Source organism: Heteronotia binoei, chromosome 2, assembly GCF_032191835.1.
Source record: "Heteronotia binoei isolate CCM8104 ecotype False Entrance Well chromosome 2, APGP_CSIRO_Hbin_v1, whole genome shotgun sequence".
NCBI lineage: Eukaryota > Metazoa > Chordata > Lepidosauria > Squamata > Gekkonidae > Heteronotia > Heteronotia binoei.
In genome coordinates this window covers 169,184,789-169,200,855 of record NC_083224.1, presented here as the reverse complement: position 1 = coordinate 169,200,855, position 16,067 = coordinate 169,184,789, and the positions used below count along the sequence as shown (strand labels likewise).

The 16,067-nt window shown below is 42.0% G+C and overlaps 1 protein-coding gene across 4 annotated transcripts in view; it reads left to right on the top strand.

Moving 5' to 3' along the window:
* C2H1orf21 (chromosome 2 C1orf21 homolog) overlaps positions 1–15,834 on the top strand; it is a 166,846-nt gene extending 151,012 nt beyond the window's left edge. For all 4 annotated transcript variants that reach the window (XM_060232404.1, XM_060232403.1, XM_060232401.1 and 1 more), the window contains exon 6: positions 14,771–15,834. In XM_060232404.1, coding sequence (XP_060088387.1) covers positions 14,771–14,809 — 39 coding nt within the window. In that variant the 3' untranslated portion in view covers positions 14,810–15,834. The remainder of the gene's footprint in view (positions 1–14,770) is intronic.
* Positions 15,835–16,067: the final 233 nt, after the last annotated feature.

The following is a 16,067-nucleotide window of genomic DNA, read 5'->3' as shown; positions in this document are numbered from 1 at the left end:
TAGCGCTCATTTCTGTTCTAAATGTAAGGCATAATAAACACAAAGCAGGAGGGCTCTCTCCCTACAAGCAGCAAAGGATACTACCGAAGAATAAAGGCCATGAGTGTGCTTTTTGTTACTGATTCTTCCATAGTGCTAAGGGATCTGCTGTAGAATATTTCTTTAGAGAGGAAATTAGGATAATTATTTAGATTCTGCCAGTGATGAAGAACTCTGTTCAAAAACACGCAGGATACTTAATTCCTTTGTGTTTTGTTCACATCCTGTAAATCAGTCCCACTCAGTGGGTCAAGATAAACAGCTGAAATACTGAATACTAAAGCTCCCTGGCTTGATTCAATTTGCTACTGTGTGCATGAGCCTTAACAAAGGTTCAGACTCAGTTGCAACATCTGTGCTCCCCACTCCTTCACAGGGTGTCATTTTCCAGTTAATGGAAGCAGTGTGGGCAAAAGCAAACTTCAGGTATCTTCAGAGCTTCTGCCTACAGCTTCATCTTTACTGAGCTTCTGTTTTCAAGTGTCTGGATGAAACTGTGCTGTGAAGGCACTTCTGCAGAAGCTGTAAGAACACACAGTTATTTAGGATACCAGAGCATCATTATAAATAAACCTGTTCAACATCAGAGCATCAAAACAGTCCAAATGGAGACACCTGCTAGCATCCATGTGGATTTTCAAAGTATTTGGGTCTCTAAGGTGGGAAAGGGACCATAGATGTAACGTATTCCTTCTGACTCCAGGTATCTTGAAAAGAAAACCAGTACACAAGGAAGTTTAATGTATTGCTATTTACCAATCCCAGTTTATTCAGTACCAGTACCAGTTTCATATCCACAATCCTTGGTTCAATTTCTCAAATTATCACATTAGTGTTTTCTCTTTTTTTGCTACTGTCAGATGAAGGCTGGCACTTTAGCTGCCCTGAGCCTGCCTTGGCGGGGAGGGCGGGGTATAAATAAAAATTTACTTACTTACTAGAATCCCTTGCCTTCTTCCCCTTACGTGACAGAAGAATTTGGATCCAGTATCCTGCCACAGTATCATTACCCTGGGTTTGAAGTGCAAACGGAGCCCTGCTATTAAGGCATAATCCAAATTAAGTAACAGCACTAACCAATAAGAAGTGAAAGAAAGCTAGGTAATCGAGGAGGCAGATATTCAGGGAGAGTTTTATCAAAGGTTTATTTTTAAAGTGTAAAGGTTTATTTTAAACAGGCCTTCCCAAAGCAGAGAGAGAGAGAGCATCACAAGGGAAGTTTCCCAGTGGAGAACAGAGAAGTTTATAATTGTGTCAATTATGCCTGAAAAATGAGTCCCAAGGGTCTATTAGAGAGGATTGGGTCAGAAGGACAAGTAATTATCTTGACCTTAGTAATCAAGGCATAAATATTATCTTCAGGAACAGTGGGTCTGAGATGCAGCACAACAGTGAGAATAAAATATTGGGGATTCTTGGAGAGTTGCCACAGGCAACAGTTCTCTGCACTGAATGAAATCAACCTCATAAGGTACTTTTGTCTTTTCAAGTTGAAGAGCAGAGACAGCCCTGTCAGGAAGCAAGATCAGGTAGTGAGAGACAGACCAGCCTTGACCCATGGAACAGATTCCATAGGGAAGGTCTCCAGCACGATACCTCTTCAGATGCTTGAAATTCTACCTCCTCTTACACAGGATAACTTTCTGAAGGATTGTGCCTCATGTCACATAGCAGGAGGTGAGCTGAGGGTTTGATTTTCTACCTCTGTCACCCAAACATCTTGGGCCAGTCCTGCAGTAAGATCTTACAAGAGATATGTCATGTGAAACAAGGGAAATAAAAAGCAAACATATATTTCATATAAAGGGTGCATTAACACACTAAATAATGCAATCTGCAGCTGGATTTTTACAGCGTAAGAATAGCAAAATCTATTTAACAGTCATCATGTGAAAGTACCCAAAGTTTTATGTCCCTAGTTGGCAACTGATTTATAACCAGGGCTGTGTACTCAAGTAAGCAAAGGCATATGGGCTGTCAGCTCCTCCACAAATGCACTCCACAAACCCCAGAGTGCAGGGCACTTGAACCCCAACTTGTGATGCATGAATAGGGACAGAGACTTGTTAGAGCACTTCCTTGAAGAATCTCGGCTGCTCATTGCCACATTTTGTGCCTTGGCTTGCAGCTCAAGTACATATAAAGGGAGGGCTCTGCCATAGCATCTCTTGCTGCTCTTGCTGCCGGAAAGGTGTATGAGAATGCTTTTGATTGGGTTTTGGCTTGGGGGAAAGTAGTTGTCTAGACTGTGTAATCCCTGCCCTGGATAGCCTATGCTAGCCTAATCTTGGAAGCTGAGCAGGGTTGGCCCTGATTAATATTTGGATGGGAGACTTCCAAGAAATGCCTGAGTCATTGATGCAGAGGCAGGCAATGGCTAACCACCTCTGAACATCTCTTGCTTTCAAAACCCTGTGGGTTTGCCTCAAGTCAGCTGTGACTTGAGGGCAGCAACAGCAAGAGGGTCATGATAAAGCAAATCTGATGGGACGTGAATTTAGCTTCCAGAATTCCAGTTCTTTCCCGTATCACTTGCAGGTGACATCAAAATGCCCCAAATTGAGTTGTGTTAACTTTCCTAGAAAGCCGTGGTCCAAGGGAAGAGTTAGAAGTGCAGGTGCAGTGGAATGCACCCCTAGTCATTTTTTCTGCATTCTCTCAGTGGAGCTATGAGACCCCAAATAGATAATAAATGGGATTTGGGGATGGGAGCAAAATAGTCCTGCTTTAAATCTCCTTCCCAAGCGCCACAATTTATTGGGCCTTAATGTCAGCCCAGTCAACCAGGTGGGTTGGCTACCCTCCATTCTAGTTTGGTCCTAAATAGAATGGTAAATAATATCAATACCTCTTCAGCAGGTGTTAAAACTGTTTGGATGGCTGGATTGCCATATACAGTTTTGCTGTCCAGGAATCTTTTTTTCAGTCTGCAAATTCTGCACATTAGAAAGATCTTATATTGGGTTACTCTTAGAATAAGCGATCCCATGAATAAGCAATTCCCCAATAAACCTATTTGCAAAATCATGAATGAGACGTATGGTTAGGCCCAGTGAGTGCTTTATGTAAAGGGTTGTGTGAAATGTGGCTTTTACTAACTAAATTGTATTCCAGTGAAGAGCTCCTTAAGCTATAAATGGCCTTTTGTTAATGTTGGATATGTATGCTTAACTCATTCATTGATTTCTTTGCTGAAAATGAAAGTGAATGACAATAAAACCACACTTTTCAGAGAATCTTGGAGAAATCCCTTCCTTGCTGCAGTCCCCATCTCAAGTGTCTGTTTTCTATGGAGGTCCCATGATTCTTGGTGGTCAAAGAGGACTCCCCCCCTCCCTTTTTCACAAGCAGAAAAACTGGTTGGATCAACCCTGTATTTTCACACATGTCTACATGCATTTTCTTTCCACCTATTCTTAGAACAAAATGGGTGGATTCAGAGGTCACAAAGAAGCTCTGGTTTAACAAAAATAAGCCCATTTTATTCTTCTGATTCATTTCCTCTGTACTTCTTCCTCTTACTGCCCTATGTTTTATTGTCCAGATTTGGCTAATGTCAAAAGTGCCATTTTTTCCCTCTTGCGTTACAAACTGAGATTCTAAATTACAGATTAAATCCTGGTTTGGAATCTTGATTGGCAGGCAAGAAAGAAATTGCAGGATAATGCACCCCAGTACTGATGTCACAACAAAGTTTCTTGAACCAGAGGACTATTGGCTACCATCTAGGGGAAGAGAGGAAAAGGGAGCATGCAGGAAAGTTTGCTAATCAACTAGAGTTTGTTCTTGATGTCTGAAAGCAACCAGAAAACAAACAACAAAAAAGTTAACCTTTCCATAGTAGCAAACCTCTTCTGTTTGAAATTGCTTTGAATTTTGGGGAGTAATTCATGGAAAAAGGTCACTTCATGTACAGAAGATACAAGGATAGGGACAGAGTAGATGGGCACCGACCAGCTCACACACCAGATTTCATCATAGCCCAGAGCCCGGTCCATGCAATCACACTTCTCGTGGACCACCCACAGACTACTTTAGTAACATTCTGAAATGCATATTGTATCCTCATAGCAGCATTGGAATGACTGCAGTCCTTAGCTACTGAAACTGGAAGGAAGAGAAGGATTTGGGTATTCAGCTCAGATGGATCCTTGTGCCTTTATTAAGAGGCAGTTATGCCCCTAATCATAAGAAACATATCCTGACTCACCGGAGGAGGTGAGGGCCCTGCGGAGCCTTGAACAGTTCCGCAGGGCCTGCGAAACAGCCCTCTTCCGGTTGGCATACAAGTAAATTGCTATCGGAATGCCTGAACATCTAATCTCGAACATCAGACTATCTAATATTGGAACACTGAAGAACTGATTTGAAGAATGGCAGCATAGTATATACTGATGTGAGCTCCACGAGCTTTATGTGTTTTATGTATTTTATATGTATTTTAAGTATTTTATTGTATAATTATAATTACTAATGTATTTTTAATATATTTAAATTGATTTTGTTGGTTTTATGTTGTAAGCCGCCCTGAGCCCGCCTCGGTGGGGTAGGGCGGGATATAAATCGAATTAAATAAATAAATAAATAAATAAAATAATCAGATTTGCAGTAGATCTGGTATAACTGGCATAATTTGGGCATAATTTTTGTAGACCTGGCCAAAGCTAAGGCAGAGTTAATGGCTCATCTTTCACTTGCTCTGCAATATTCCTGTTCTGAAATTATTCTCCTGAAATGTGGAAAAAAACAATCCATGTCCATCTTTAACCCTGGACAAGTCGTATTGGTCTTTCCTTCCTTCCTTCCTTCCTTCCTTCCTTCCTTCCTTCCTTCCTTCCTTCCTTCCTTCCTTCCTTCCTTCCTTCCTTCCTTCCTTCCTTCCTTCCTTCCTTCCTTCCTTCCTTCCTTCCTTCCTTCCCTCCCTCCCTCCCTCCCTCCCTCCCTCCCTTCCTTCCTTCCTTCCAACATAAGAGAAGCCATGTTAGATCAGGCCAATGGCCAAAAAATTGCCACTGTGTGACACAGAGTGTTGGACTGGATGGGCCATTGGCCTGATCTAACATGGCTTCTCTTATGTTCTTATGAAGGAAGGAAGGAACACACATACACACATATACACACTGTGGCTAATAGCCACTGATGGACCTCTGCTCCATTTTTTTATCTAACCCCCTCTTGAAGGTGGCTATGCTTGTGGCTGCCACCACCTCCTGTGGCAGTGAATTCCACATGTTAATGTTTTTTTCCTGTGTTTTCCAGCTACTTAGGTTCTTAGGATTTTGGTGCTGCCCACACATAGTAATCAGGGCATTGACAAGGTACTTAAAGAGCAGAGCACTAAACCAAGAGCTGAGTTAAAAACCAGGGAATAACAATTTACTTAGTTTCAGACAGTGTCCCTGCCATGGAACTTTGGGTTATATAAATCAGTTGGGAATGTATGACTTGCTCAGGGCTAACTGAAGACGTGCTGAGGCCCTACACTTCATTGGAATATAATCTGATTTGCAGTTAAATCTGGTATAACTGGCATCATTTTTGTAGACCTGGCCAGATCTAAGCCAGAGTTAATGGCTTGGGGTATAAAGCCCTCATACCCTTATCAAAAATGTAAGATACTCCAGCATTTAAATTTAATAACTTTTTATATTTAAAAACTCACTATCTGAGTCCCTAAACTGTAGCTTCCTTAGCATGTCATAGATCTAGCTGTGTGCTTACTTGTACCTTGCTGTTTTGTATGTGAAAAGCCAGCTGGGTGACCTTGGACCAATCACTGCTCTTTCAGAGCTCTCTCAGCCCCTAAAAACAAGTCTAGCTTGCCGCCTACTGGCATATAATGCTAAGAACTAGAACTTGTGGCTGCCAGACAGTCTAAGGATCTCCTGGCTATTCTACAGACAATGCCATACAATAATAATATTATGCTCATGGTCATCATGGGGTAGCAAGTTCTACAAGTCCAATATGTATTGTGTGAAGAAGCATTTTGTTTTGGGCTACCTTGAATCTACTGCTGATGAGCATGGAGGCATCTGATAAAGTTGTATTTGCAGAAAGGTAGAAGCTTGGCCTCAACAGACATTTGCATGTCTGTCCGCCTGCCCACTGTTCGTATTGGAAATTATTCCAGAGGCGAGGCCTTACTTCCTTCAGTATGGAGATTATCAAGAGTTAGAAACTTACGTAGCTCAAGTTAAGTGCCTGCTCTGTGGAAAATTTTTTCCTCTCTCTTCCTTCTTAGGTGCCTTGATTAGAGCAAGACTCCCCAGTGTGCTGTCCATGGGGCACCATGGTTCCTATCAACACATTTCCTGGTGCTCACCAATTTTTTTTAGGAAGTAGGTGGGACCTTGTAGATCTAGAGATCTGATCAGCTGTATAGATTGAAATAATTTTCCTTCAGTGGCAGCTGCCACTACAGACAATATTGGTTTTATTTTCGAAATTGCTCCCCTTTCCTAGTGTGCTTGTTTTAATTCCCCCCCCTTCTCCCCTGCTTTTGAGTTTCCTCTGTGTGCATGTCTGTGGCTCCACCTCATGTGGCAGCCATTTTGTGACTGCATACACTACCCAGTCTTAGAATTCCAAAAGTGCCCACAGGCTCAGAAAGGTTGGAGACCCTTGGGTCAGAGCTTGTTTCTTATGCCCTTGTGGTGAAGCAAAAACAAAAAACTTCTGTGGAAACAGATCAGTGTGACAGGTGTACAGTGCCATGCTACGTTCAAATATGACATCATGTTAGTTTCTTAATTCAATTAATTCATCCATGATCCTCTCCCCCCCTTTTCTCCCCGGTAGCTGCTTTCAGAGATTGGCTGTGCCAGAGAACTGTTCGTCACGCTTCAGGAAGACGTGGGCTCAGTTCTTAGCTTTTATGTGCGCATACACGTGTGCCTGTTCTTATTCTCTACTCTTCCTTTTTTGCGAGTGCAGTTGCAGCCTACGCAAGTAATCAGAAAGCTGACAAGATGCTTAAAAAGAGTGAGGGCTTAAGAGGAATTCCAAAGTGCAAGGGGATTATTAAACCAGTTGCGACTCAAGGACTCAATGGCCCCTTTAAAAGTGACCCTAATGTTTTGGTTGATGAAAAGGGCAATGTTTGCACTGATGAAAAAGTCCCTCCTCCCAAGTATGCAGTTATATGTGTGGGATTTGACTCTTGTCCCCTTCTCTTCTTAATTGCAACCAGCAGCCATTCGCTGGAGAAAAGTTTCTCAGGTCAGAAGTTTCCTAGCTGAACGTGCTCTTGGACTTCTTAGGCCAAACATGTAATTGGAAGAAAGGTGAAGGGAGAGACTAGAACCCAAGAGTAAGAACAAGAGGACCCACAGTGGCTCCTAGAAAATCTAGGAAGTTTCTCTAGTATCCCTACCCAAAGCATAGTTACACCCTCCTAAATCTATTGAAGTCAGTTAGGTCTAGAAGGTTGTAGTTCTCTAGCAGTGTTCAATGTTGTTGGGCTGTTGTTTTTTAACATACTTAGGGTTGGATCCCATGAACCTGTTCTGTGAATGGTGGTGCCTTCCCTGGCAGAAAAGGATCTTCCAGCTGCAGCCTCCCCTGGCACCAAGAGCCAAGCGATGGCACTATTGGTCGAATGTATCCACAGCAACTAGCTCATGATATCCTTAACTTTAGTGCTTCTGACTATTCTCCCACTACGAAACATTTCCCACCTCTTGCATAGAATAGCTTGGATCCTTTGAATTAGTTGCATGCATGCTAGATAGTCTCCACTTCTTAGTTTGCTTCCTCTTCCTTTTGTGCAAGGACCTGTTGAACAGCTGATCTTGTGCAAATGGAATTTTTAGCGCAAGAGACTGTCTAGTGTACACACATACACACGAAGCTGCCATATAGTGGATCAGGCTGTTGCTCCATCAGGTTCAGTATTGTCTACTCAGACTTGCAGCAACTCTCTAGAGTCTCAGGTAGAGGTCTTTCACGTCACCTCCTGTTTGCTCCTTTTTAACTGGAGATGCTTGGGAATTGAACATGGGACCTTCTGCATGCAAAGCAGAGGCTCTTCCACTGAGCCACAGAACTCATTTCATTGCAGTGTCCATGGGACATATACATAGAATCCAAGCCGTTAAATACTTGTTAACATGAACAAGTATTCCTACGCAAAGTATTCATGAACTTACAAACAAACCTGTGAATAGTATAATGTAATCCCCGAATTGTAAACTTGAGCCAGGGCTAATTAATTTATTCATTTTAAATTTCTCTGCAAACCCAGCATAATATCCCTAAGATTTTTCAAGTCCTGTAGTGCGCAATCTTGACAACAGCAAGCCAGAGATTGATTTTGCTTGCTCATCGCTCAGTGCTGCTTCCTTCTATGGGAGATGAGTGCTTTGCCTACAGTCCCCAAGGAACTTGCCAGCTGAGGCAGGATCTGAATGGAGTGCTCCCAGCTTATGCTTTTAGCCTTCTGCACTGATGCTTGTGCAAGGAGGCAACCCTGTGAGTGCAGTAAGGCAGAGATGAATCTAACCCTAACACAGCACCCCTAGCATTAGGGTAGATAAAAGTAGGAAAGAGGGCGGCTTTCCAGAAACATCTGGCTTGTCATTTTTGTGAAGTGTCTTCTTGTGATCCCCGCCAGTTGTTACTCACCTGATCTTCTGTGACAAGTAACAGTTGCTTCTAGGGTACCCGGCCAAGAAGCTTTTGCAAACAGGAAAAGGGTTTGTTCTTTTCCCTTTCAGGCTGTCAGTGTGCAACAAAGCACTGCCATAGGTACGAGCAGGCAGCAGTCTAGTAAAGACGTATGAAGTGTAGACAGCAAGAAACAGCCACCCAGCAGGACTTTGAAGAACAGCACCAGCCCCAAAATAGCAGGTCAGCTCTACTCTGCTTGTGAATTCTGAACTTTAATTTGTTCTAGTGAGAGCCCAAACTTAAAGCATATTTATGCAGAAGGGAGAATTAGCTCAGCTACTATTCTCAGCACTGTCAGATTTGCTGTGCTCTACTGAATCAGTTCTCAGGAGATTGATACTTTAAAATCCTAGTGCTTATCCCTAACCCGAATGGCTTTTAAGCAGCTTTTTTAAAGTGTTTGATGAATTTTATAGACGGCGGAAGTATCAGAAGCTAGCCATGATAGCTGAGTAAAGCCTCCATATTCAAAGACAGTATATCTGAGAGGGAGAAGTTGAGGAGGTAGAGGAGGAAAGTTGACAGGAACAGAATCTCAGTTGTTATCCCTCCCCATCTTTGCAGAAAAGCCATTGCTTGGCTTTTTGATGGTGTGCTTCTCTGCTTGTCTCAGTGCTTCTTTGCTTGGACTTTGCAGTGAGTTGGGTTTCCTCCCTTCCCAGGTAAAGTTGCCAATCTTGGAACTAAACATTAAAAAAAATCATCTACCTAGTACTTCAGGTACTTGGACAGAGCCCGGATGTCAATTCAGGGTTAGAGCAGAGCAGAAAAATCTGTGTGCTCCCTCGAAGTCTGCTCTTGCATGTTCTTATAAGTTCCCTGCCACCAAGAAGTTAAATACATGTTATCAGTCTGCCATATATCTCCAATCCAGTCTATAGATGCACCACAATTTGAAAGCATCCCTGCACAGTGTATGATCAAGGGATGAAGCAAATGGAAAACATTGCAGAACCTGTGTGATGTTGTGATGAGAGTGGGATCTGGAAGACCCAGGGTTGAATCCCCACTCATGCCATGGAAGCTCGTTAGGTGACCTTGGGCCAGTCACATGCTCACAGCCTAACCTACATTGCAGGGTTGTTGTGAGGATAAAATGGAGGCGAGGAAAATGATACAAGCTGCTTTGGCTCCCCATTGTGGGTAAAGGTGGGGTATAAATAAAACATATATCCATTTTGCAAATGGGCATCACCAAGGCTGAGGTTAGTACCAATGAATTCATGGCAAAAAATTCAGATACATACCAAACAGATAACATCAGAACCAAACTGCTGGATCCAGGTCAGCTCACACCCAGCGGTGGATGATTAATGTTTACAATAAGGTTTCTGTTACTGAGCCAGCGAGTGGTGCCTGTTATTGGTTGTGAGGAACTATTGTGGTGGATTCTAGAATATGCATCTTGCATGTGGACCTGCCACTGAGCACTTCCTTAGACATCTTTTGCTGATTCTCTGCTGAGGGATTTAGGGTGAAGAGATATCTGGGAGTTCATAGCCATGAAACTCCCGGCACTTGGCAATGGATGGACTTCTGTTACTCCCCTTTTTATTTGGTCATAAGTGATTTGACCCCTGTTGACTTCCCCTCCTGACCTGCCATCACTGAGCTGGAAGTTATTTCCATGATTAAGCATTTATCCTCAGGGGAAAGCTCCAGTTCTGGATTCAGGCCAGGTGCTGGGGGTTCTATCACCTCAGGCACATCTGTGCTCCCTGCCCCAACTTCCGGGGGGGGGGGGGAAGCACAGCAGCGGGCTGCTTGGAGGCCACGCCCCTGACCTCACCAAGGCTGCTGAGTCTGGGTGAGGTCAGGGTGGCAGTGGGCATGCTCAGAGCCAGGCTCTGAGTCCACTCGCTGCTATGCCTCCCAACCTTGCTGAGGCTTCCTGCGACTGGGCGAGGCTGGGGTGACAGCAGGCATGCTCAGAGCCAGGCTCCAAGTGCGCTTGCTGCCACACCTCCCCCACCTCCCCCTGACCTTGCCCAGGCTTCCTGAGGCTCAGGAAGCCTCAGTGAGCTCAGGAGGTGCCTGTGCACTGTGCAGGCACTGGCTGCTTTCATATTTCATATAACTCGAAAGCAGCTGGGCAGCGTCTGCGCTCCTTGGAACCTGCTTTCCATCGGGGAAGGCAGGCTCCAAGGAGCACACACACTGTGAGGAAAAGAACGCTGCCAGGTGGTGTCCTAGGTGACCACCAATGTTCCATCTAAGATGCAGAGTCTTGTGAGCAAGAATTCTACTTTGTGAGCTACTGGTATTGAAGTTGTGAGTTACTGCATAAATTATTGTGCTCTGGGACCATTTTTCCTGAGCTAAGACAAAAATGTGTGAGCTGGAGGCTAAAAATGTGTGAGCTAGCTCACGCTAACTCAGAGGGAACACTGGTGGCCACCTACTTGGCCCTACTCCCATGCAATTGCCATGTCTGGATTCAGTGCCGAATACTTTGTTCAAGACTAATCCAGTGTAATGGGCTATAATTTTAGTTCCAGTGTTCTCTGAAATCAATCTTTCAGGAAAGATCCCCCTGATTTGGAAACACTGTATTATTTTATCCCCATTATTCAAGAAAGATTCCAAATCAGATGCAGCAAACTACTGCCCAATCAGTCTTCTCTCATCACTGGCAAAATTGTATATTTCATACTTACACCTCAACTTAGAGGAACGGGTAACCTCTAATAATATCTTTGGGTAGGAGCAAATTTGCTTTAAGAAGAGCTCTGCACCTCAAGATCATTGTCTGAACTTAGCCCATTTAGTTGAAAAATACACCTCCTCACCTACATGTAAACCGCATGTCACATTCATAGATCTCAAGAGAGCACTTGACAACATACCCAGAAGTAGACTGTGGGAAAAATTGGAACATACCTCAATGGATAAAAAGATTCCTGTGGCTAATGAATGATCTCTATACCTCTTGTGTGGCTCAGAGTTGCTGTGGAGAAAAGGGAGAACTTGCAGAGTGCTTCCATCTTGATAGAGAAGTAGAGTAAGGGTTGTCTCTTAGTGTCATTGTTTTTTAATTTATATCTCAATGAACTTGCAGTTGCTCTTTCTTTTGTAAAATTCTATCCTCTGTACTTATCTTCAAAGGCATTAACTCTACTTTACACTGATGATACTATTCTTACATCCCATACTCAGGTTGGACTGAGAAGGCTTTTAATTCATTTCTCAAAATATTGCAAATCCGAAGAACTTCATATCAACCAAAGTCATGGGTTATGGCCTTTTCTAAAGCCAATAAAACTGTTCCTTTGTTCTGGAGAACTGATGGTACTCAATTAGAACAAGTTTCCAAATTTCCATACCTGGGTGTGGTTTTTGATTCTAATCTTAACTGGCAATCCCATCTGAAATTTGTAGCAAACAAAATTAAACCCTCCTTGACAGTGATTGAACACTTCTTTTTCCGTAAGGGAGGTAAATATATTCCAGGGGGTTATGCATGTTAGATTTGAAATTTATTCCGCAGCTCGTCTGTGGAGCCTTGATATGGATTCTCCTGAGACCATTTTCTTTACCATTTTTTGCAACGTATTACAAGAACCCCAAGATGTGTAGCTGGTGTAGCTTTAAGATTAGAATGAAGCCGGGGTTCTATTGAAACCAAAGCATGGCTGCATGCATGCATTTAAACACTGACTAAAGGTCATTTTCTCCTCAAAGGAGGATGGTCTGTTGTATGAGCTTAATGAAGACCAGTTCCATTCCTGCTGGATGCAAAAAATTATTTCGTCTTAGCCTAGCAAAGGACAATATATTGAGACTTGGAAAAAGCAAATCTATACCTATACTAACTCTTAAGAAATGTATAATAGATCTAGATCACTTCACCTCAGTTATATGAGTTTGGAGAGTTTTTTGGAATTTCTCTATTTCTAACCACCCCACCCTATGTTGTCTGTCTCTGTCTATCAAAACAAGATAGCAATATGAAAGGGATACAAAAAGAAGAGTTATATAGCAAACTATATATGGTATGTAGAACAGGCAATATTTCTCCCCAAGTTCCCCTTCATTATAATTTTAAGATGTTTTCTATAAAATGCAATAGTCCTTCAAACATTTTAAATTGCAAATTTCATAACTGATCTATTATGCAACTACATTATCAGCAGCAATATTATTATGAGGCAATAAGAACCTGGCTGATACGCATGTTCCGTTTTCCTATTTTTCCTAATCAAACAATCACAAACAAAAGTGAATTGGGAGGGTCACATTTATTAATCGGAAGGGTCACATTTATTATTTTGGAATCCTTTGTAATACTGTTTCCTTGTTTGTTCTCTGTTCTGTGTTATGTCTGTACTATGATTGCTGTTTTGTTGTTGTTGCTATTTTGCTGTCAAGTTGCGGCTGACTTATGGGTTTTCAAGGCAAGAGACATTCAGAGGTGGTTTTTGATTGCCTGTCTCTGTGTCACAATCCTGGTCTTCCTTGGTGGTCTCCCATCCATCCTGTGCCAGCTGTGAAAGTAGTCAGCCTAGTTTACCCCCTAGTATGTAGAAAAATATGACTTCATAAATTTAGCAAATGGGAGGAACCCCAAAACAGCCCTAGTGATGACTGTACTCACTATAGGAGGTGTGAAATGTAGAGAGCACTTGGTCAAAAGCACTTGTGTGTTGAGAAATTGTTACATTTGATTGTTGAGATCCTGTGAACTTATTGAATCCTGGAGGAAGAAATTTTCAAATTGTTCATCTTCCACGTGTGATTTCTTACAAGATCATGGGTTGTTGCTTCTAATAGCAAATTTCATGTTAAACTGTCATTAAATAATTGATGAGCTACCTTTATCAATTATTTATTATGGAGAAACGTCGACAGCAGGATGACATGATAGAGGTTTACAAGATAATGCATGGGATGGAGAAAGTAGAGAAAGAAGTACTTTTCTCCCTTTCTCACAATACAAGAACTCGTGGGCATTCAATGAAATTGCTGAGCAGTCAGGTTAAAACGGATAAAAGGAAGTGCTTCTTCACCCAAAGGGTGATTAACATGTGGAATTCACTGCCACAGGAGGTGGTGGCGGCTACAAGCATAGGCAGCTTCAAGAGGGAGTTAGAGGTCCATCAGTGGCTATTAGCCACAGTGTGTGTGTGTGTGTGTATATAATTTTTTTTGGCCACTGTGTGACACAGAGTGTTGGACTAGATGGGCCATTGGCCTGATCCAACATGGCTTCTCTTATGTACCCACAGACAAGAAAATTCTGTATGCTTGAGAAACTACCCAAGTATACAGAAAAGTATCATTTAAAAAAATCGTCCTAAAGGCTTGATAAAAGCAAAGCATGCTCTGGGAGGCACAGAATATTGAGTTCAGTTGAGCGTTGGTTAAGGAAATGAAATGGAAAACAGATAGGGGTAAATTTACTAGTAGGTCTTTACATTACCACAAGAGTATTTTTGCTACAGCTAACCAATATAGCAATAAATAAATAAATAAATAAATAAATTATCCTTCTGAAATAACGTGGTTGTTTGCATACCACTTCCAGCAACGCCAACACAATCCGCTGAAGATGTTACCATGGACCTTATGGAGTTAACATGCCCCGTTTGTGATATACACCCTATTTGTGATACACAACCAAACCACAGATGTAGCCATTGCCTTAAAGTACTAGTAGGCATTGCCTTAAAGAGCCAGTTTGGTATAATGGTTAAGTGTGCAGACTCTTATCTGGGAGACCCAAGTTTGATTCCTTGCTCCTCCACTTGCAGCTCTGGAATCGGTTAGCCATAGCTCTGGCAAAAGTTGTCCTTAAAAGGGCAGATTCTGTGAGAGCTCTCTCAGTCCCACCTCCCTCACAGGGTGTCTGTTGTGGGGAAGGAAAGTAAAGGAGATTGTGAGCCGCTCTGAGACTCTGATTCATAGAGAAGGGCGGGGTATAAATCTACAGTCTTCTTCTTCTACTATAGGGTTAATCCTACAAGAAGTAAAGGAAACATATATAACTTAATTGTATTTTTTTTAGTATATATCCTTGATTTTCCTTCTCTGCATATTAACTCATTTCTGTTTCTCTTTGAAGGGTCGCGATTACTGCTCAGAAGAAGAGGATATCACATAGTGCCAATTCTGCCGATTGGAACAGAAATGCTACTGCTGTGTAAATAGATTACAGTCCAGTCGAGATCCCTTTTCAGAAGTCTTCTCAAGTGAACAGCACTATATAACAAAACAAACAAACAGATCATTTCCACATTGTATGCTCCGTTCAGTTACAGTGTTTCTTAATGACCATACAATGAACACAGCTCAAGGAAAAGAAAAACACCTTGTATGGAACTGCCTTTGCTGCTGCTAGCTGGAACTTGTTGCAGGTTTTTCAATTTCCTGTGGTCCCCAGAAACACAGCAAGTCTTTGACATACGATCTGAGAGAGACACTGTAGATTTCTCTTGGGCTGTTGGCCTGTTCTCTATTGGCTGCAGTAGTGGTTAATATGAAAAATCTTCCATAACTGAGCAGCTCAGCCTTCCACTTCACCTTGTTTGTCAACCCCTCCCCAACAAATGGGGCCGTGGAGTTCTTCTTATTACTGACAATGTAGAGCTTTGGAGATGGGATGCTATTGCCATGACAGACGTCGTTTCTGTGCTAGGAAGAAGTTATCAGTTAAAAAGCATGCACACAAATACTGGATATGGTGATGCAGGAGCAGAAATCTGTCTTTTTTAAACAAAAAAAACCAGTTTCTCTTACTAGGTATTTCAGTCAAGGAATAAGCTTGCAGTATTGGCTTTGCTGAACGCATTTGGAAGTTGTGATCGCAATCAGTTTGAATCCCTCAGTTTTTTTTTCTAAGAAAATAAACATTTTACTGTTTTTAGGTATTCTCGTCTTAAACCCATTCATACAGTCCAGTGTTTTAAGGATAACTGGGTAAAAAGGGGGGGAGGGGGACCAAAGCACCCCTTTGGAATTATAATTGGGAGAAGATGTTATTTTAAAGCCCCCGTATGCCAATTGGGGATGTCTGTAGAGTTTATTTTTCCATATTATAAAAAGATGATACTCTCTCTTCTCAAAGGCAGATGTAATATTTTTAACAAATATTGTCATGAGTAAAATAATCCTAAGGTTTAAAAAAAACACCTTTGCATTTATTTTTTTGAAGAAGTCTGGTGACAGATTCCTTTGTGTCATTTTATGGGGGCGTTTACCCAGCAGAAAAAGAAAAAATATCCGCTTCCCTCTGGATTTTTTTTTTTAAATCCTCCTGTTGCCATTTAAAAAACAAACACTCATTTCGATCACTGTAGAATTTATGCTATAATTAAGACTGAGATTTTTCCAAGGTAATGATTGTTGACGGGGAATTTTTT